A 24,003-nucleotide genomic window follows, 5' to 3' on the forward strand; every position below is an offset into this window, starting at 1 on the left:
AATCGTATTCAGCGTCGAGATCGTCGATCACAGTACACAACGGAGTCTTGGTTGCAACCCTAATGTATGGAAGTGAAGCATTGAGTTGGCAAAAGAAGGGTGAATTTAGACTGAATGCAGTCAAAATGCGATCCCTCAGACGAATGAGCGGCAAAACGATGTACACTAGATGTTCGAACGGTGAAATAAGAAAATAATGTATAGCTGTGAAAAGCATTATCGATAAAATTTAAAAAAAGGTGTATTGAGATGATTTGCACATGTGGAACAAATGAGTGAGGAAATAACGGTAAAACAGATTTATGAGGCGAATGTGGTTGGAAAAAGGAGCAGAGGAAGACCGAGGAAACTTAGCATGGTCAGGTATGTTGAATACTTGAAAGCGGTCGGCTTGGGAGTCAAATTAATCAGCGGATATATATCAGGAGATACATGTACATATACGGAAGAAGCGAAGAATGTTTGGAAAGGCAGAGTGTTGCAGTATTCTATTCTCTCTGCCTACCCCTTTGGAGAAGCGGCGTGATGGTAAGTTATTTAGTGAGTTAGATCGTCGATCAACAATTGCTAACAGAAAAACATAACTATGCAATCCTAATATGTTTAGTTTAGCTCCGTGTTCGCGATCGTTAAGTGATTCGCTAACAATTTTGATACACATAAGATTAAAATACTAATAAGGCACTAAAATACAGTAAAAAAATAAGTCAATATATGGTACAACATTTTAATTGATACCTCTAGTTTTTCAGATATCAATATGGATGTATGTTCAGATATTTCCACACATTAAAAATATTGCTCGTCAATATAAGGTTACATAACGCTTGATAGTTAGTTATTTGCTTTGACTGATAAGATACCAAATAATTGAAATACCAGTAAAAAATGATAAACGCATTTTATCAAGATTGCTTATTGATATATTAAGAAAGATATTGAAGAATATTCAATTCTGGGCATTTACAGAGTTAACGACCCGTAATTGGCTAGTTCTAGTGATTACTTCATACTCTGTGTAATATTCACCATTCTACTGATAAGATATTGAATAATTGATATATTTACCAGTATTTTTTTGTTGATAAATGTATTTAATAAAGATTTCTTATTAATATCTCAGTAACGACGTTGAAGAATATGGAATTCTGGGCATTTACAGAGCTTTCGTTGGCTAATTTTGGTGATCATTTCATACACTGTATAACATTCACAATTCGACCTATTATTAATACTATTGTACATTACTCAAATTTTCGAAGTTGTATTTATGTTTAGGTTGAATAGATTTACTGCATATTACTCTGTCGGCAATCAATGGTTAGAATAAGTTTTTTTTTATTAGCAGGAACCGTCATGAAATATGTGTACGATTTTTCCTGAAAATTACTTTAACCACTAAATGTTGCCTGTGAACAAAAATCTTAATGCACTCAAATCTTGTTTCTGGCTCCATCCCAACTTATCGTCTTTGTACACTGTTGGAGTCAGCTCTCACCGTTCTCAGGTTGTAGGTCCTTCTATCATTGACAGAGACACCAAGGCTATGCCTTAGAATCATGTTATTTTCTGTACCATCCATAAATTTTTAGTCTTCCTCTAGATGTCTTCCGAAAAAGATCCATGGCGACTGCCTGGTTCACAATACGATCAGGTTCTATACATCTTATGTGCCCATACCATCTCGATTGCATTTTTTACCCTATTATTGATGTCTGTTATACTCAGGCTTCTACGAAGGTGTGAGCTCTTTATTTTGTCTCTAAGGGACACTCGAGCTAACAATTCAAGCATTCGCTTTTCAGCAGTTTCTAGTTGCCTAGAGTAAGTGTTATAGGTACATTGTCCAGTATTTGGAGCCATAGAGGAGTGCGGGTCTGATTGTCACACTATATACGCCTTTGATGCACCCAAAATATTTTGCATATATTTTCGTTTAGTTAGTCGCGTTAAACTAATAATATTAATATCCCAAATAAGGCCAAATCCGATAGTATATCGTTCATTATGTATCATTTAACGTTCATTATGGGCATCTAACATATGTTATGGTTGAAGGTCAACCGAGGGCGGAATAAAGCTTTTCCAAAATACTGCTCTTTCTACATACAGTGACTAAACGAAGGTTAAGAAGATTAGGTCAAATAAAATTTATGTGGAAAAAACTACAAAGTCGTTATTTTATTCTACAAAATGCAGTTCCACCAAGAAATATCTGTACAAAACTTAAATCTAATAAAACCATTTGAAAAGTAGGAATATCGATTTTTAATTTTTAAAATTTGTCTCTTCACACTCATAACTTTTTGGTTCATATGATCGACAATTTAGCATGATTATCAAAATCTTTATGGAAATGTATAACAGAACTGCTGCCATTATCAGAATGTCTAAATTCAGGAATCGATATAAAGGTATGTCGGCAGAAACGGGTCTAAGATGCTTTCCTCCATGTCTTATGAAATGTTCTACCCAGTAGATTCCTGTCTCCAGTGGAGAACTCTGCCTGTCTCTAAAAACAGCTGATAGTTTCATTGCGTTTTCCTTCATCCTGAAAAAAAAATCCAAGATAAAAATTATGATATTTGAGAAGGTCAATAATTTTCTTGTTTCGAAAATCAAAGCCTAAACAAAAATAATAAGAAAAGTGACTTAGGTGTACGAATTAAACAGAAAAGCAGTTCTTTAATCTTAAAATGATCTTTTTATATTTTAAGATTTATGGTTTGCACATTTTATTTATTTTTATTTAAGTAGTTAAATCATCAAGATAACAGTGATTTTATATATTATTTTTTGTTTCTGCATTAACTTTGTGGTAAGACATGTTACAATGATTAAAGAAAACACTTCGTTTTTACCACTTGAGTTTTATTATAGACTACATGTTTCAGAAGTTAAACTTCCATCGTTCAGGTCTGTATAATAACTATACAGACCTGAATTATGGAAGTTTAACTTCTGAAACATGTAGTCTATAATAAAACTCAAATGGTAAAAAACGAAGTGTTTTCTTTAATCATTGTGATTTTATATGATGCAGTGCCCTTTGCACAAATGCGGTTAATGAGTTAAAGAAGCAGAAGTATAGTCACATATTGGATTTAATTACCGAGGGTAATATGTGAAAATTGGAGCGAATGGATAACGAGAGAATGACCAAAAAAATTTATTTAGCACATGTGAATGTGAGACCAGAACGAGGAAGGCCAAAAAATACTAGGCAAGACCAGTTCAATCAGAGCCCAAAATGCGGTGGTCAAAAGTCTACGTAATCAGAGGGCATGTATGACATGCATGGACGTGAAGGAAGCTAGGAGTGATAGTCAGAACAGAAGAGTGGCGTTCCATCCTCTCTACCTAACCTTGCAGAAGAGCTAAGTAGCCTTGATGGTAGCAGTAGTAGGGTAATATATCAAGATGTAGTATAACTTTATGCGACCTGGTACAACCTAGCTTAAGTGATCATTGTATATAGTGTGTAACGTTCATCATTCTGCCCATTATTGAATATTGCTTAAAGTTTTGAGAGATGTAAATATGAACTATTGTTAGATTCCTTTAGTATGTTATTATTGTAATTAAGATAGATGTGGAATGTCGGCTGACGGTGGAGCCCACCGTTGAAAATATGTGAAATTTAAAGCTTTCTCCTATTTAAAAATGTAAGATTAATCATTCACGTCAATGTATACATATACTGGTATAGAGGGTCCCAACCATCGCTTTCATATCTCAGATACAACTGCCATCTGTTGGAAACTTTTGAAGTACATAGTTTTCCCCTTCTAACTGAAAGCGGTAATTTATTTTTTCCTCTTAAGAGATATAAGATATTATTTTTTAAAATAACAAGAGAAATATTTGTGTTTTTATTATTTACACAAATATTTCAATTTGATACTATTTCTGTGAGCTTAAGCAGCTCATTATTAGAAATAGGTATCAAATTGTGGTGGAATGGGTTCGAACCGAGAAACTCTGACTTAAGAGTCCGCATCACTAACCAAGGGACCATTTTATTATTTTAATGTCTCAATAGAGACGCTGAAATTATACAAATTACCTTACCTTACCTAACGTACCTTATCTGATTCATGATATCATTTTGTGCAAATATAAAATTATTTAGAACAAATGCATGTCATGCTATCTTTTTCTAAACAACAACAAAAACTAATACATTTTTAAGTTTTCACTTACTGTTCAAAAATACAGATTTTTTAAATATTTTGAGTATATATTATGAGTACAGTTATATTCCCAATCAGATCAGATGACCTTTATTCTATATTGATAGTGATTAAATATGTATTTGGCAATAGTGGTACGGTAAAAATATGAAGTCAATATCATACAAACTTATACTATAGTGTTATCTCAAATAATATTTTTGACATCTCATCAAAGATGAAGAAAAATATGGAAGTCTGGGCATTTACGGGGCTGACGACCGTCATAGGCTGGTTTAAGTGATCACTTTACACACGTGTAACATTCACCAATTCTACCCAGTACTGACAACCACATCACTCATATTCTTGGAAGTTCTATATATATGAACCAATTTGGAAACCTTGTTCTTGAATCACTAGAACTTCACTAGAGACATCTATTGGTGAGATGTAAAGAAGCTTTTTTACTAAGTTCTAGTGATTCAAGAACAAGGTTTCCAAATTGGTTCATATATATAGAACTTCCAAGAATATGAGTGATGTGGTTGTCAATAATGGGTAGAATTGGTAAATGTTACACGTGTGTAAAGTGATCACTTAAACCAGCCTATGACGGTCGTCAGCCCCGTAAATGCCCAGACTTCCATATTTTTCTTCATCTTTGATGAGATGTCAAAAATATTATGAAAATAACTCCTGTAATTGGAGATAATCCAGATTTTGTGAACAAGTATTTGGACACACTCAAAATGTTGTAAATTATCTCAAATAGTTTGCGAATATCGATAATTCATGAAATAAAAAACAGAAACATCGAACAATTTCGATTAAAGTTAAATGAAATATGAATAAAAGTGCACGTTTAACCTCGGCTCGTAACGCATGTTTGTGCATGTAACGCACCTTCAGTGCATGTTGGCCTTTGGGTCGACCAAAAATCACATGTGTTAAAATTTTTGTGTAGTTTTAAGTGTGTGAATGGTGCTATGGTGGCAAAGGGTGGTATTGTTTGCATGCTGTGGTAGTGATTGTCCTGATGAAGATACGGGTACGTCTCGAAACCGGTAGACATAAAAAATCTCGGTGATTAGAATAATAAGTAAAAATGAGTAACCACAAAGTAAATGATTTAAATATTAATATTACTGAGAAAAATATAAATAAAATATATCTGAATTAAACTGAAATTTATCTTACTCCGGTTCAAGGACTGTTTTGAGCGATCGCAATACATTTTCGGTTGTGATGTCTTCATAGTTCAGGACTTCTCCGATTTTGCTATCTTTTGCTGCTGCTGCATTGAATGGCTGATCGCCAAACATAGGTATGGTCAGAACAGGTACTCCACAGTGGACCGCTTCCGTGAGACCAAGTCCTCCAGCGTGGGTTATGAAAGCCTTCACATTCGGATGATCTGCAAATAGACAACGCGATTATTCATTAGGATATTATAGTAATTAAGAAAGGTGTGTTGAGATGGTTTGGACATGTAGAACGAATGAGTGAGTAAAGAACGGTAAAACAAATTTATGAGGCAAATTTTATTGGAAAAAGGAGCAGAGGAAGACCGAGAAAAACTTGGCACGATCAAGTATGCCAAATACTTTGTGGTCAGGTTAGGAGTTGAAACAATCGGCGGGTATGTATGAGGAGATGCATGAACGTGGAAGAGGCGAAGAATGTTTGCAAGGACAGAGTGGTTTCTCTCTGCCTACCCCTGCGGGGAAGCGGCGTGATGGTTAGTTAGTTAGTTAGTTATATTATAGTACGATTTGATTTATGTATTTAACATGAAAAAGTTTGTTGTAGGTTTAGGAAATGCATGATAGGGTCAAAATCGTAGCTCAGGTTGCTTTGTATTCCTCCTTAGGACTTTGGATTGGCCTGTCAGTGCGGGTGGTTTTCTAATGAAGTTTGGGTCCCCTAGTAGGGTTACTAAATTTTCTGCCGTTGTCACCAGATTGTACACACTTGTAAGTATTAACTTACATGTCCCGCTGATAGTGAAAGGGAAAATAGTTTTGTTCTATCTTTAACTACGAAAAACTTTGCATTTTTGATTGATTATGTAATAAGATTAAAAAAATCGTAAGTAGAGCAGATACTGCTGCCACAAAAAACGCGCTGAGAGTGTCAGAAATGAAGACTCTAAGAAGCATAACAGGCAAGAGTCTTCGAGATAGAATCAGAAATGCCAGGATCAGGGAAATATGCGAGATCAAAGATGTCGTTAGGTGGGGAAGGCGACGAAGGAGACAATGGTATGCGCATGTGAGGAGAATGGAACCATTCAGACTCCCCCACATCGGCACTGTACGGCCAACCCCATGGTAGAAGACTTACGGGCAGACCACAAAAGAGGTGGGTCGATAGCTGGGAATCGACATCGCAGGAGGCTAATCCCATCTTAAAAACAGGCCGCAAGGCCTATAATAAGAAGAAGAAGAAAAGAAGATGAAAAATAAATACATATTTTTAAATTATCGAATGGGAAGAGTTCTAAACAAGTTATGGTGAGCTTTAATTTTTCTAGTGAATCTGTTATGTATTTCTGATTGATATAATTATTGGATAGTGTTGACCTTCCATTGGTAAATCCGTGTTGTTCAGAACATGCGGTTTTGTCTGTTTAACTAAGAGAGAATTCCCAATCGAGAATTTCCAGATTTCTTTCTGACTCATAATATGTAACTGTCGTTTATGTGACGAATTGTTTTGAAAATCTAATGCTTTATATTAAATCTATTGTATGATAGTGATCATTATTGTAAGTGATGATTTGTATTAGTGTATTCTTAATTGTTATTGTACATATTTTTATTAATATTGTTAAAGAAATTAGCTGTAAATTAGAAAAAAAAATTCCGACCTCGCAGTGTTGTTTTATATAAAATAACACTGCGAGCTTAAATTTTATAAATACAAGTTTATTTAAAAAAGTGAAACATGTTTCTTATGGAGGGTAAAAAGTCATAAATTAAAAAAGGTGAAGGTAAATAAATACGGAGAAAGAAACATCCGCAAGATCTGAAATTACACGGAAGGTAATTAAAAAAAATATATATATATATATATTATTTAAAATTATGTTTATATTGAAAGTGAATCTTACTTATGACATCAAATTGTGGTAGCCATTTCACCAGCTTCACGTTTGAAGAAACTCCATCCATCGTGTCATTTTCCCATTTCCACAATATATTTTGTGGCATTGACGAGAATGCATCTTTGAATGAGTTCAGCTTCTCCGTTGGCCAAGAAGTTGCCTTGATTATTGATCCCATGCTAAAGACTATCACTCCATTTTTAGCTTCGTCCATGTATTCTTGCAGATCCTTGAATGACATTTTTAAAAATTGCATTTGAACTGAAATGCTTTGTATTATTACATTTAAAAATGCTCGATTAATACCTGTGGCAACGTTTTATTTTTTCCTATATGTATTCCACCAATTTCGATTACACTTGGCGGATATTCAAAAGTTCCATGCAATGGGAAATAAGTACTTAAAAGGACAAGCCCAGTGTTTTCTGCCAAATCATCTAAATGATTAAAATCTCTTTTGTAGTGACTGGATAACGTCTTAATATCATTTTTCTGCATCAATACATAGTAAGAAGCTATGTATATTTCATTCGCGATAAATGATATTATTCTCTGGAAGAAATTAGGGTATCTGCCATAGCCTAAGAAGTGCGTAGGTTTGAATGATGGATTTTCAGATATTCTTAGTCTTCTGGCAGTCCAAGGCATGAGTGCGTGTGATGAAAATCCTATGTAAGGTACATTCAAGTGATCGATGAGTCCCAAGCTACAATCACTGTTGAATGTTTCGTAAATAGCCAAATCAAAATCTCCAGCTTTCAAATCTTGAACTTCTTCATTTTGAAGCATCGGAAGACAGGTTGCGAGGGAAATGTCAGACAGCATCCAGAGAACATCAAAATGCTTTAGAATATGCTCAGCTCCGAGAGATAATGGAGGCCTTTTTATTTTATCAAAGGTAAGAGCGTTTTCTAAAATGGGTGACGACCCACGCAGATTAATATGCCTGTATGTTATAGGTTGATCCTTGATAGGGAAGTGTGAGATAACTGTAACATTGTGCCCTTTTTCTGCTAATCCTTTCATTAGAGGGCTGAACACATAATCGTGGCTTTTGGCCGTATGAGGAAATATACCTAGAATTCTGTAACTTATATGTCTTTTTTCTTCTGTGCCATTGTTCTCATTGGTGAGGGTCGTAACAACCGTCTGTCCTGGTGAATGCAATATTGGCCGATTTATATTAAAAGTATCCATAAACACCATGCCTAAAAAGTAGTACTGAAATAACTCATTCATTTTGAGATTGGCAGTATGAGGAAATACATCTAGAGGTCTGTGACTTGTATTTCTTTCTTCTTTTGCGTATTTGTCTTCATAAATCCTAACAATCATCTCTCTTAGAGAATGAAAATTTGGCAGACTTATATTAGAATCATGTAAAAACACCATACTTAAAATGTAATACTGAAATAACTTATTCATTTTGCGACTTAACTCGCTGCTCCTTGACGATAAGAAGGTGTTATAGTTTCATCTAAACACAAATATTTCGTTTTGTATTTTTTAAAACAAATTTTCAAAAAAAAAAAAAAGAAATGTCAAGTTTCACAATATTTTGAAAACGCACTGTTTACAAACACGGCGAATGATCACTGAGAAAATTGTTAAAACATAATTTTTGCCGAAAAAACTTACAACTAGTTCTTAGCTGTCAACGTTATTAAGTGATTCAATTTATAAAAGCTGATAGTAATAATGTTTTATCAACGTTATATTGTGATGTGATAAGAATTCGTAATAAGTAGGTATAACGCTTCGTTTTTTTATCAGAAAATATCAGTTGGTTGAATGTTAAACATATTTATCACACAAACTAGTTTGCTTCAATATTTTTTTGGCAGAAAATTAAATCTTGATGCCAATTCAGGAAAATCGTTTAAAAAGTCATAACTTTAATATATTTTAGAAATTTTTTGATGACTTTGAAATGCAGGTTTCTGTTTTTAATTCGGTACCATTTGCTATATCATATATAATATGTGAAAATATTGACAAGCTCAAAGGGCCTTGATCATATATATACATGAAGGTAATACTGTAAGTCCAGGTAAGATGTCAATCAAATGTAATATATCTACATATCGCTGTCCTAAAATTTTAATGAGAAAACATGCAGGTTCTCGTGGGTTTGAAATCACCTACCTTTTAAGTTTATCAAGACACACATATAATAAAAAAAATGACCTCAATGGCAGTACCATATGTTGAACGTAATAGCAAAACACGTAATACTAAATATTACTCATGGTACTGACTGCATGCATTTTGACAACTTTTGTCACATTTTCAATATTTTTTTATTGAATTTTTGTTTTATAGATTTTTAATATTTTTATTGCTTCACAAGCATTGTGAAATATACATAAGGAATGTGTGCTTCGTATTTTCGTTATTTTTTATTAAACCAGACTAAGCCAAAATAAAGCGAAATAAATATATATATATATATATATATATATATATATATATATATATATATATATATATATATATATATATATATATATATATATATATATATATATATATATATATATATATATATATATATATATATATATATATATATATATATATATATATATATATGTGTTTAGTAATAAATAAACCCTGAAGAGGGCAACAGGTTGTTGCCGAAACTGGTTGGTCAATTAAAATGTGAGTGGATCAGAACACAAAGTATTTTTTATTTCTCGAAATAATACAGAAATATAACTTAACTGGTAAAAAACAAGTGTTCTCATTTTTAATTAAATCATGTCTTAAAGTAAATGCCAAATTAATACATAAAATAATTACATATAAGTATGTACATATTTTTTCTGGAAATAAGAATGATTTATTTTGACATTATCACAACGTGAGTTTTAATATATATATATATATATATATATATATATATATATATATATATATATATATATATATATATATATATATACATATGCATACACAAACATCATAACTAAGAGTTTTGTATACATGTCGTTTATTTTATAAACCCATTAACATGTCTTTTTTTTATAAATGTTTGTTGTTTGAGTTTTGTTCATCATTCATCGAACATATGGAACACGTGCTCGTCACAAGGGATGACGTCACCCACGAAGGTCCCCACATCGGAATATTTGAGTCACCGAAACGTGTCTAGTCTTTCTTTGTTTTTTTCTTAGACCCAAATAGATAGCTAAGGACGCAGACTAGTATCTTGTAGTAGATGAAAGCCAGGATGAAAAGGGAAACAGATATGAATGCCAGGACGTCCAGGAGAAGGTATCGATATAAGGGTAGGTCGGCTGATGCGGGCCTGAGATGGTCGCCTCCATGTTTAGCCACATGTTCCACCCAGTAAATGGCTGTGTCCAGTGCAGAGAGAGGCCTGTCTCTCCATACCTCTGAAAGCTTCATGGCCGATGCTTGGAATCTAAAATACAAATTTAATTTAATTCAAATGTGAAGCAATAACTTTGTAATTTTTCATTTTATAATTAAAATATAACTTTGTTTTAAAATCAATGTAAATATTTTATTTACAACATTTTAAGTGTGTCCAAGTACTTGTTCAAAAAATCTGGATTATCTCCAATTACAGGAATTATTTTCATATTATTTTTTGACATCTCATCAAAGATGAAGAAGAATGTGGAAGTCCGGGCATTTACGGGGCTGACGACCGTCATAGGCTGGTTTAAGTGATCACTTTACACACGTGTAACATTCACCAATTCCACCCATTATTGACAACCACACTACTCAAATTCTTGGAAGTTCTATATATATATATATATATATATATATATATATATATATATATATATATATATATATATATATATATATTTTTTTTTTATATATATGAACCAATTTAGAAACCTTGTTCATGAATCACTAGAACTTCACTAGAGACATCTATTGGTGAGATCTATTGGTTCAAAAAATAATATGAAAATAACTCCTGTAATTGGAGATAATCCAGATTTTGTGAACAAGTATTTGGACACACTCAAAATGTTGTAAATTAATGGAGTTGTTAGGGAATAGCTCCATTTACAAGTATAATACTTACTGGGTTCCAAAATGTTCTTGAGAGTACTTATTAAACTTAATAGTTTTTTAGTATAAGTCAATAATTATTAATGGAGTTGTTAGGAAATGGCTCCATTTACTTACTGGGTTCCAGAATCTTCTTGAGAGTGCTTAATAACATTTGTAGTTTGTTGGTATATCGCTCACTCCTTTCAAGAACGTCATAAATCAAAAAACTTGATTTTTCAGGAGAACGTTTTTAAAGTTCAAAAATATAATACAATGTATAAAAAATAAATATCAAGCCACTTATTGAACTTTTTACTGTGCAACAGATCTTTTTATGTAAAACCTGAAGGTTTTTTCTGCATTTGAAAAATATTTAGTATATTTTAAAAAATAATTAAACAATACCTTCTCTTCAAAATACAAAAATGACACTTTCTGCCCTGTAGCGGGTAAATATCAAGTTGAAAATATGCCGCTTTTGCTGTGATATAGTACATTTTCTGGGCATTCCGAAAACATGCACAACTCAAAATTGGCGATTTTTGATTTATGACGTTCTTGAAAGGAGTGAGCGATATGGCAATAAATATTGATGGAGTTGTTATGGAATGGTTCCATATACTTACTTGGGCTCTAGAATCTTCTTGAGAGCGTTTACTAAACTTTCTTTCGTAATGTCTCTAAACAAAAGAGTAGTTCCAAGTCCACTTTCGTGAGCTGCTGCAGCATTGGCGAACTGGTCTCCATACATTGGAATATTGAGCATAGCCACCCCGCAATGAGCGGCTTCAGTAGTGCTTAGCATACCAGCGTGTGAAATGAACACTTTTACGTTATGGTGGTCTGAAAAAAAATGGGACAAGTAATTTGAATAAAATTTAGTTCAAACATTGAACACCAAATATCATGGGATCAAAGGCAAATGGATGTTATCATAGAAAATCATTAAAAAATGTTGATGAAACTGTTCATCCTATTGATTTATTCTTCTTATGCTTCGAGAATTGAGAACGTGATGAATATATTACTCAACATTTTGAGTGTGTCCAAATACTTGTCCACAAAATCTGGATTATCTCCAATTACAGCAGTCATTTTCATATTATTATTATTTTTATTTATTTTAATTTTTCACAAGTTTTCTAAATTGGTTCATACATATAGAACTTCCAAGAATTTGAGTAGTGTGGTTGTCAATAATGGGTAGAATTGGTGAATGTTACACGTGTGTAAAATGATCACTTAAACCAGCCTATGACGGTCGTCAGCCCCGAAAATGCTTAGACTTTTATATTCTTCTTCATCTTTGATGAGATGTCAAAAAATAATATTATATAAAACTCCATCATTTATATATACAGTCGATTCTGCTTAATTGGGACAAATCGGGTTTGGGATTTGGTTCAATTAATACGCATTCCCAATAAACCAAAGCACGGGTTAAATCGAATAATTAATATCTGCTATAAAAACATAAATTTTAAATGTATTTATATTTTAATAAGAATATAAATTTACGTTTTGTACTAACATTTCTAGGATAAACTAAATTTTGATTAAAAATCACAACTCTACATATATTACCGATTCCACATATATTTTATTTAACCTGTGACCTAGTTTCATCGTTACCAACATCATTAGACTAGTCTGATGTTATTGGTAAGGGGTTAAAGCTCGTCTAAAAATTGTTTTGCGTTAATTTACAGATACAAATACAGATGTTTTTCATCGTTATCCTCCTTTTATTAATTTCTTTATTTACTTATTTAGTGGTATTTTACCACTAAATGAGTTTGATTTCATTTCACACGACTAGTTTTAACAAAACTACAGATGTTTTCATCTACAGGTGAAAAGTGACGACAAAACTAACGAAGTGTATTGCCGCCACACTGACGCAACGGTAGACATTGAAATTACTCGTATGTGTATCACACGAAATGGCGTATAAATGTATTCTTTCAATTAGAGGAACATTGTCACAGCTAAGCGATGAAAAATACCATTAGTTCGTTGGTATGATTTCCGTTCCTTGAGATTCGGCCCAAATAAGCAGCTGCCCCAATTGACCGGTCAGGTGGCCTAATTAACAGAACCGGTTCTATTTAAAATACACGTAGTGAAGGTTGGCGAATACGTCAAAATGTGTGTGCCTTTTTATGTATGCTGTTTTAATATTGTACCCTATTTTTAAAAAAATAGCTACATAGTCAGAATTATAGAATGAAAAACCGCTACGAAAACATGTTTTACAAAAGTATTTAAAAATAAATCACATTAAAGATGAAGACGTTTAATAACTAATTAATGAGAATGTAGAAGTCTGATTATTTATTTTGTGGACAAGTAAAATCAAGTGTCAAAGTAAATTACAAATTTTGAAGAGTAAATATCACTCACTCCGCTCAAGAACGTTATATATAAAAAATCGACAATTTTCAGTTGTGCATGTTTTCGGAATGCTCAAAAAATGTACTATGTTATATCCCAGCAAAAGCGGCATATTTTTAACTTAATTTTACCCGCTACAGGGCAGAAAGTATTGTTTTTGCATTTTGAAGAAAAGGTATTGTTTAATTATTTTTTTAAACGAACTTAATATTTTTCAAGTGGAGAAAAATCATTCAGGTTTTACCTGAAAAAATCTGTTGCACAGTAAAAAGTTCAATAAGTGGCTTGATATTTATTTTTAATACATTGTATTATATTTTCAAACTTTAAAAACTATCTCCTGAAAAATCAAGTTTTTTAATTTATTTATGACGTTCTTGAAAGGAGTGAGCAATATGTGTTTATAAAAATGTTCAATAAATTAATATGGGTAGTAAAAATAAAATAGACATATTAAATATATACTTAGAATATCGAATTGTGGTAGCCATTTTCGGACCACGACATTATCTGGTTTTCCCGCCATTGTATCATTCTCCCACTTCCACAGAACTCTCTGAGGGAGTTCGGCGAAGGCGTCCTGGAAGGCCTTGAGCTTCAGCGGAGGAATCGATGAGGCCTTGATCATGGACCCAAAACTGAAGTAGATAACTCCGTGAGGTGATTCGTCAATATATTCCTGTAAATCCTGGAATTAAAATAAAAAACACGTTTATTAGAGAAAAAAACACATTTAAATTTCGGACGGTAACTAAATTTAACTTTTTTTAACCCTTATCCGCACCCAATGGTGGATAGGGTACTGCATCGTAGTGACGCAGTGTTACTTTGATCGTTAATTACATGAAGGCAAGGTGATCAGCCTTGGGGTGGCAGAGGGAATCGAACGCCACACCACTCTGTCTTTGCAAACATTCTTCGCCTCTTCTACATTCATTCATCTCCTCAAAAGATTATTTCTTAATCAAGATAACATTAAATAAATCCGATGCAGTGCTCAACGATCATGCAGTAGGTGTTTAAAATAAAAAAAGAAAAAAGAAAAGATATACACGTGGACAAAATGCTATAAATATAGCGTACATACGCGCAGATCAACATAATCATGTAAAGTGATGCTACTTCAAAATTTAATGACCATACATTATATAATCTCTTAAAATTTACTGGGTGGAGCGAAAAACATAGTTCACTGAATTTTTTTCTGAGTTTTAAGAAAACATCAAAAATGACAGTTAGGTGGTGGTCGCTTTGTTTTAGAAAATAAAGAAAAAAAGTAAATAAAGGCATGATCTGGAAAAAAAAACATTTTGGAGCGAACCTTGGAGAGTTTTGAAAATTACATTTTTTAACAATGAAATTTCTATGGAAGAAATGAAAAAAAGTAAATATTTTTTTGATTATTAAGATTTTTCGGAGATATTCACCTTACGGGTGATATATGAATATTAATCTCATGCGAATTCTCATATTAATAATCATAAGTGAATATCACTTATTTTAAGAAAAATATTTCACAAATTTCTCAACTTAAGTCGTTCCCGTCATTTCCAAATACTTTCAATGTTTCAAATAAGAACTAGCTCATGAAAGGAATCCAAAATCATTGCACATTTACATCTCTAAAAAATAATGCAATATGGATATTCAATAATGGGCAGAGTGGTGAATATTACACAAGTGTATATTGTGATCATGTAAGCCAGTCAAATACCAGATCGTAAACCCTGAGATGCTCAGTTTTCCATCTTCTTTCGTACAAACGATAGACCTTAATTTCAAGTTGAGACTATAATCTTATCTTTTCATTTTTAACATAAGTTTTACTTGGTAAATATCACTATTTTTACAAATCTATTATGACACGTTTTCGATGCATTCCACATAATTTTCAAAGACCGTATAAAAATCACGTGTCACGATCGATTTTAAGAAACTATGGTATTTACCAAGTAAAGCTTAAAATAAAAATGGATAGATTTCAGCACTAAGTGACTGCTGAATCAATAATTATTTTTTCAGATAGTAATATATTTTTTGCAACATCCTTTACACGTTTGATTGTAATTGGACCTTCCAACAGCGCAGGTCAAACATAATAGTAGAGGTCAAAGCCAATTATTTCATTTTCACTACAAGGTCATAAATGAATGGGAATGTTTATCGTCTCAACATAATGCATAGGTATCCAACAATAACGGATTTGGTGCGGTTACTTCGGATGGGTTTTCTCAGAAGAGGTATGAAGTTGAAGCATGAGTTAAAAATAACCTTTTTCAGATTTAGATCTAAGAGGTAAAAAATATGGTATTTTTTATAGTCATCATAGGACAAAGGATATTCTGAAACTAAAATCTTATTTCTATCGTAACGTCACGAGCTTAATCGATAAACTAAATAAAACAACTGATTTAAATAAAAGGTATTTCAACGAACAAAATTATTACTAAACTATTTTGTATGGAATTATTGTTACAAGGTCAAATTATACCAAGTGTTGTGAATACGGGCACAAGAGTAGATATTTTCTCGTAGGTACATTGCAAATCTTCCAAGGCCAACAACTGCATTGTGTTTTCATTCAAAACTAATAAATATTACATTATAAATAACTACGGAAATACACTTGGAGGAATGAATCACGTATATTATTCGGTAATTGCTTAAGTAAATTGTAATCATCTGTAAACAATGTTACGGGATTTACGGATTATTTAGATTCTTACTTTTTATATATTTTTTCAATTTTAGAACCCGGACAAGGTAGTTGACTACGTGTAATTTTTTCATACAAATATATACGTGTGTATATATATTTTTAAAGGACTTACCCACGAAGTCTCTATTTTAGAGGCTTAGCTGCAGATAGGATAGTTAGGAAATGGAAGGTAAATGTGAAAAATACATGATAGACACTTAGACCAATTGAAAACAAATAAACCTTGAATTCAATTTGCAACTGTCGGGAATCGAACCCATGATGCCATTCCGAAATCATAAATTAATTGACTAACCAATACGCCGTTTCCCCAGAGGGTTAGCAGAGAGATTGGAATGCCACCCCAATCTGTCTTTGTAAACATGTTCGCCACGTCCACATTAAGAAATATAAATGAATTTGAATAAAAAAAAAACACTTGTATATGACGACCTTTTGAGTTTATATGTAAACAAGATTAGTTTTGAGAACTACAGATGTTTTCATCAAGCTGTCATAACTTCACTCACCTCTACTAGAACTAGTTTGTGTAAACTAGGGGGTATTCCAAAGCGGGATTCTTCTATATCTTTAACAAGAATCTTCTTGCTTACTTTTTATTTTAAGTTTTTATACGCCTTAAATGTTACTTTGTAATGTATATTAAATGTTGACGAGAACATCTGTTGTTAAAACAAGTCATGTTTATATAAATAAACTCGAAAAGTGATATTTTACAAGTTTTGTTTTTATATTATAAACACTATTTTATTCCACAAAGTTAATGCCAATTAAAAAAATAGTGTTTATCGATTTAATATTCATTGTTAATATCATATCGATGGTTTTCGAATTGAAAGCATTAAAGAGCGCGCAATGGGATCTGGAATTGTGAGGTTTTATATATGTTAATATGTCAAGTGTGGGTTACATAACTTACATGCAGGAAAAAAAGAATTTCCATTTAGGGTCAAAATGGATCGATAACCGGTTTTAAAATTACTTTATTAACATACTTGTATGTATACATAAACGCGATATTCAGCATACAGGGTATGTATCGTGGAGTACCTATGTATATAGTTAATAACACGTTGAAGAGCATGTGGCAGATGTCGGTTCGATATTCAGGTGGATAAATATGCAATTATAATATAATCAGGTAAGATCCTGGATTTGCAAGAGTAATTACCGATAACGTGATTACCGTCTTAGGTATATTGTAATCTAAATATAAACATACATAATGCTTAATTAGCTGAGAATAAAAGAAGGAATAACCAATTTAGTCTATATTCTGTTATTATGAATTAAGACATTACATTTTCATAATGTTTTCGGCTGTTACTTTGTATGTATCCATCTAAAATCAATCATTCGCTTGGTAAATACCACTTTTCTTAAAATCTATTGTGACACGTGTTTCGATGTATTTTCAGCATCATTATTAAATACCGTATTATTCTGTGTTCTATGATACCAAATTCACGTTAATGTTGATGCGTCACAAAATATTTTGAGGGAATGTGGTATTTACCAAGTAAAGTTTAAATTATATTTTGTATTTATGACTACATAGCTACCATTATAAACTAAGGCTTCCATTTGAAAAGAGGTATAAGGCAGATAAGAATATTTTAGATACAAGATACTTTGTCCTTTCAATGAAAAAAAAACCTGTAAAACATTCGACATTATGATTATTATCTATAAATATTTTTTAAATATTTAAAAGAAAATTATAAACATCACCAAATCAAAACATCTTCGAATATTATAAACATCACCAAATAGGTGAAGACGATCTTCTCCAAGTACTTATTAGTGAGATGATTGACATTGAACTGTCAAATTGTTGGAAGATCATTATATTATCTAACCAAACATACCTCAATTAAAAAAAAGTTACATAAGGAATATGTTTTAAATTAATTTATTTCATGCTTATAATGACTTCGGCTTATTATTAATTAGACTTTCCTGTACCTAAACTTTCGTCACTCCAAAATATAATTTTTTATTTCGAGCTCGAATCATTATGGTACTATTCAATTTTATTTAAAAGTAATATTATTATTGTTATTATTTTGATTCTTGTATACCTGTCTTCTTTCTCTACAAATGATAATAACTAACTAACTAACCATCACGCCGCTTACTCGCAGGGGTAGGCAGAGAGAATAGAACGCCACACCACTTTGCAAACATTATTCGCCTCTTCCACGTTCATGCATTTCCTCATACATACCCGACGATTATTACGACTCCTAACCTGACCACTTTCAAGTATTTAGCATACCTGATCGTGCCAAGTTTTTCTCGGTCTTCCTCTGCTCCTTTTTTCCAATTTCATTCACCTCATAAATTTGATTTACCGTTTTTTCCTCACTTATTTGTTATAAATAAATTCGTTACAAATAATAATACTCCTGTAAAATGGAATGTTTATTTTTGCTTTGTTATACGTTGGTCGATAATTCACGTTAGTGATAACGTACCCCAAACTGTAAATAAGAAGGTGTGTACTTGATTATATGCCTAATTATAGTGATAATTCAAACGGTTTTCGTAGCTTTTAATGTGATACATGCGATTCATCACTTTTTAACTTCACTAAAAAAAAACACGCATTTAGTTTAACAGTCAAACCGACAAAATTTCCAATTATTTCAGTGTCCTTAAAACTATTTTCTTCAATTTATTTTTACATATCGCTCACTCCTTTCAAGAACGTCATAAATCAAAAAACTTGATTGTTCAGGAGAACGTTTTTAATGTTTAAAAATATAACACAATGTATTAAAAATAAGTATCAAGCCACTTATTGAACTTTTTACTGTGCAACAGATCTTTTTAGGTAAAACCTGAAGGTTTTTTCTCCATTTGAAAAATATTTAGTTTATTTAAAAAAAATAATTAAACGATACCTTTTCTTCAAAATGGAAAAACAACATTTTCTGCCCTGTAGCGGGTAAATATTAGGTTAAAAATATGCTTTTTTTGCTGGGATATAGTACATTTTCTGGGCATTCCGAAAACGTGCACAACTGAAAATTGACGATTTTTGATTTATGACGTTCTTGAAAGGAGTAAGCGATATCTAAGATTATTTTTAGACTGTGCAAATAAAAATCATTGGTGTATGTTTCTTTCTGTACATAAGTCGTAGTCATAATAATTGTACATACTTATCAATTCAACTACAGCACCTTTATTGCGTTCTCTTATTGACATAAGGTTAGATGCTGTAAGTTATTTACATACATAATTTTATTAACCAGATGATATCATACGTTTTACCAACGGCAAATAAAATGTGTCGCAAATAAGTGAAAAACAAAGTTAAAAATATTCGACTAGCCTAAAATAGAAATAGCTGAGTCAAATTCGATGCATCGATCTCCACCTACCTGGACCATTTTTTATTCCCATGAAATCAGCTTGAAGATAAAAATAAACCGTTTAATGTAAACGTATAATACGCCTAGTAAATAAATCTTATCTGCAAAACTACGCCTTAAAGAAAAATGTGCTGAAGTTATGAAGTTATTGAAGTTATTATTATAAGTGTATTCAAAGCGGAATTATATCTTAGAAAAGGTTGATTAACAACATTTTATTGGTATGTCAACATAAATGAAAAAGGTTAATGAAATTTATATATGCAAGTCTTATCATTCATAGGGCGTACAATATGTAATTGGCTAACAACTCTATACTGAGTGTAACATTAGCATTATTATTGTCAACTAAAAGTCTAGATATTTACATGACTTTTTTGGTTTTCACGTATAATTGGTTAGTTTATGTGACTTCTTCATACTTATGTGCAACAATTAGGTAGGGTAGGTCTTTAAAATAGTTCTAACTTCAAAGGAATCTTTAAAAAGATGTATCATTGTGCGCATGATGCATTAAAAATTATATATATATTTATATATATATATATATATATATATATATATATATATATATATATATATATATATATATATATATATATGTATATATATATATATATATATATATACATATATATATATATATATATATATATATATATATATATATATATATATATATATATATATATATATATATATATATATATATATATATATATGTATATAAATATAGATATTGAACACTCATTTTTGTTAAATAATAGTATAAACATCCATTCATCCAAGATTCTTTAATAATACTACTCGTAAACAAATGTACGACGTTTGCTAGAGTCACTAGTTTATTGTTTTTTTAAAATTAATCGTCAAAATTTATGAGTTCTACCAATAGTGTCACAAAAATGTTTTTTTGCTATTTAACTGCATTGGAATATTTTTCGCGGTATTCCTAGAGCAGTTCAAAAATTCTTTAGAATTAATAAATAAACTACAAAAAACTTTTTAACATGCATCCTTACAGGAAAGCAAATTATAAAAAAAATGAATAAAGGGCAACCAATTAAGAATAATTGATCTGACTTGTGATTCTCGGAAGCAAAAGCAAGTTGAATTTAATAATCAATTAATTTGCAAACGATTTTGAGGAAATTTAAAGTTATCCATACTTAGTAAAAAGTTCAATTAGTGGCTTGATATTTATTTTTAATACATTCTATTATATTTTTAAACATTCAAAACGTTCTCCTGAAAAATCAAGTTTTTATTATTTATGACGTTCTTGAAAGGAGTGAGCGATATGTGCATGGGTACATTCCTAATGGACTGGCTAAAGTATGTAGGATAATAAACTTGGCAGTCTTTAGTGATAAAAGTGAAAGTGTATCAATTGAATTGAGAAATATCCGTTGACCTAAATGGTGCATAACAACGATATTCCTTAGTTGTACTGTTTTTTCAAAAATTAATGGTTTCAACGTTAATTTTATCAATATTGATTTCGACTCACATCAGGAAGTGTATTATTGTTCGGCAAATAGAGTCCACCAACTTCCTTGATATTTGGCGACTGTGGGAACGATCCGTGAAGAGGGAAATATGCATTCGTCATGACCATACTAATTTGTTTAGAAAGGGCATCCAATGGTGGTACATCCTCTCCCAAGTGCTTGGCGATAATCTTCTGGGTAGGAAGAGTAGATCTGAAGTGGTAGCCTAACCTCATGCAAGTGCAAACTGTCCAGGATGTCAACACTTCGAAAAAATTAGGTTTGGTTCCATAGCCTAGGTTGTGACAAGGGACATAGGAAGGATTCGTCAAAGCCCCGAATCTTTCGTAGTGCCATGGCATCAAAGTATCCGACGTGATACCTATTGACGGTGCTCCAATCTTGTGAACTATCCCCAACAAGCAATCAGAATTAAACTGCTCTATAAGAGCAACATCGAATTTTTGACCAGATCGGATCAGATTCATCACATCTTTATTACTCAAAAGAACTTCGCAGATGTCTTGCCCAAATTGGTAGAGGTACTCGCTCTCCACCGCCACTTGGATCATGCTAAGAAACTTGGGTATCTCTTCAAAGTCCCCCAAATCTATGACATCTTCCGAATGTCCGGCTTCCGATGTGAGTATAATGTCGTTGCGTGTCCTCCGCTGGGTTTTAGGAGGGAAATGGCTCACTACCGTGATATCGTGACCTTTGTCGGCCAAGGCGTTTATCAGCGGATCGATAACATAGTGGTGACTCTTCCCCGTGTATGGAAACAAGGCGAGAATTTTCAGAGAGTTTGCACAAACACAAAACGAGAGCAGTAAAGTAATCACCGCTCTAGTTATCATTTTAAAGCCCGAATAAACAGAACTGTTTGTATGCTTTATCAATCGGAATGCGTTATGTTTGTTTGTTTTATATATCACAACATTTATCGGAGACGCGAACCGTTTCAATATCAACCGTAGACTGAGTGTTTTGAGTTTGGAGGCCGGTGTTCAGCTGTTACGTAACTAAAAATAATAAATTCATTTTATTGTTGCGGGCGGCGAGCAATTTCTCGTTACGTTACACAGCGTACAGGCTGGCAGGGGGCATCAACTATTTCGGGATTCCTTCACAAATCGGTCATTAACAAGTAACGCAGACTATTCTGATATCTAATTTAACTTCATAACAAAGACATAGTGAATGAAGAAGAGTAAACTTTTATAGAATTTTCATTTTTATGAACTTATCATTTTTTCTTGTATTACTCGACCATTTAATAATATTATTTTTTATTTTTCTTTATTCTAATGGTGTAATGTTTATAAAACAAAACATACTTTTTATTTTCTACATATTTTATATTTATGCAATATACGTTACATACTTTTTAGGATCTACATTGTTTTTTTAAATTTAAATTTCAATTTAATCTTATAAAAGTTTGCATTCAATTAAAGTAAATATTTTTTCACTCACTAATGAGTTACTTACAACTTTTGTCCGCCTCTATAGTGTAATGGTCAGCACGCTCGGCTACCGTTCTGGAGGTCCCAGGTTCGATTCCCAAGGGGGGTAAAATAAATAAAAGTGATTTTTTCACTCTAATATTTATTCCATATTACCCTGGACTGGTACCTTAAGCGGAGGGCTGATCACCTTTCCTTCATGTATAAACGATTAAGATAACACTGCGTTTGTTTGATGCAGTGCCCTATGCACCATTGGATTGCGGAAAAGGGTTTGAATGAAAAGTATTTTTTTTCACTCACTGATGAGTTACTTTGATACAAACGGTAGAAGACATTTATAAAATATATTTAAAAATAAAAATTTTAAGTAAAAATATAAAACCGATATCACGATTCAAAAATGAATTATTCACTTAATAATAAAAAAAATCAAGATATAAAAATTAATTATTAAAATGTTGTTAACATCGTACACTGTTAACAATGTTTTTATCTTCTTATTATTCATCGTTCAAATTTGTGTAAACAAAGTGAACGATGAATGATAAGGAGAGTGTTATATTATCATACCACAATGTAAATAGTCCATTTAAAATGCAAAATATCGTGCGTAGTTGATAATATATTTATAAAATGAAAAATCATATGTTTTTATTTGATAAAAAATATTATAAAAAAGTTTTTAATATCATATACAACATTAGAGACACGCGGAAGGGTAAAAATGAAAATGTTAGTATTTTTTTGCATTTCATTTTTATATATTATTTATTTATTTATTTTTTATTAAAAAAGATAAATATTTGTGTTTCTATTATTTACTCAAATATTTCAATTTCATACTATTTCTGTGAGCCTAATCGGCTCATTATTAGAAATAGGTATCAAATTGTGGTAGAGTGGATTCGAACCGAGAAACTCTGACTTAAGAGTCCGCGACACTTACCACAGGACCACAACCCAACACCCTTCTTCTTACCCTTATCCGCACCCCATGGTGTATATGGCACAGCATCGTATCGATGTAGTGTTATCTTGATCATAACTTACAAGAAGGGAAGGTGATCACTCCTGCGCTTCAGGGACCAGTCCAGGGTTATATTGAAAAATATGAGAGTGTAAAACAACTAATATTTATTTTCACCCAAACAAACAAACATTAACTTATATATCAAATAAAACTATTTAATGAGATGATGTCAATGGTTGAGTTCCCCTGGATGCGCAAACTA

The 24,003-nt window shown here is 31.9% G+C and overlaps 1 protein-coding gene across 1 annotated transcript; it reads right to left on the reverse strand.

The window, feature by feature from the left end:
- Positions 1 to 55: 55 nt before the first annotated feature.
- On the reverse strand, positions 56 to 22,327 carry LOC148310530 (uncharacterized). The gene is made up of 8 exons (XM_088258325.1): positions 21,323 to 22,327; positions 14,179 to 14,401; positions 11,946 to 12,162; positions 10,441 to 10,708; positions 7,588 to 8,751; positions 7,288 to 7,510; positions 5,373 to 5,589; positions 56 to 2,551 (listed from the first exon to the last, which is right to left on the reverse strand). The coding sequence occupies exons 1-8, from the start codon at positions 22,157 to 22,159 to the stop codon at positions 2,269 to 2,271; spliced, it is 3,432 nt and encodes a 1,143-aa protein (XP_088114451.1). The 5' UTR covers positions 22,160 to 22,327; the 3' UTR covers positions 56 to 2,268.
- Positions 22,328 to 24,003: the final 1,676 nt, after the last annotated feature.

The sequence above is a fragment of the Brachycentrus maculatus genome, unplaced genomic scaffold (genome assembly GCF_059751285.1).
Source record: "Brachycentrus maculatus isolate JH-2025_06_01 unplaced genomic scaffold, ASM5975128v1 h1tg000092l, whole genome shotgun sequence".
Lineage (NCBI taxonomy): Eukaryota > Metazoa > Arthropoda > Insecta > Trichoptera > Brachycentridae > Brachycentrus > Brachycentrus maculatus.

What these genes read in the sequence shown, in the direction of transcription:
- LOC148310530 (XM_088258325.1), bottom strand. Translation starts at nt 22,159, where the DNA reads ATGATAACTAGAGCGGTGATTACTTTACTGCTCTCGTTTTGTGTTTGT. An exon ending in GGTCTAAGAAAAAAACAAAG is followed by an intron (nt 8,752 to 10,440) that starts AAAGACTAGACA and finishes TTTAGATGAAAC; the next exon opens with TATAACACCTTCTTATCGTC. An exon ending in AAAATAAAACGTTGCCACAG is followed by an intron (nt 7,511 to 7,587) that starts GTATTAATCGAG and finishes ATGTCATTCAAG; the next exon opens with GATCTGCAAGAATACATGGA.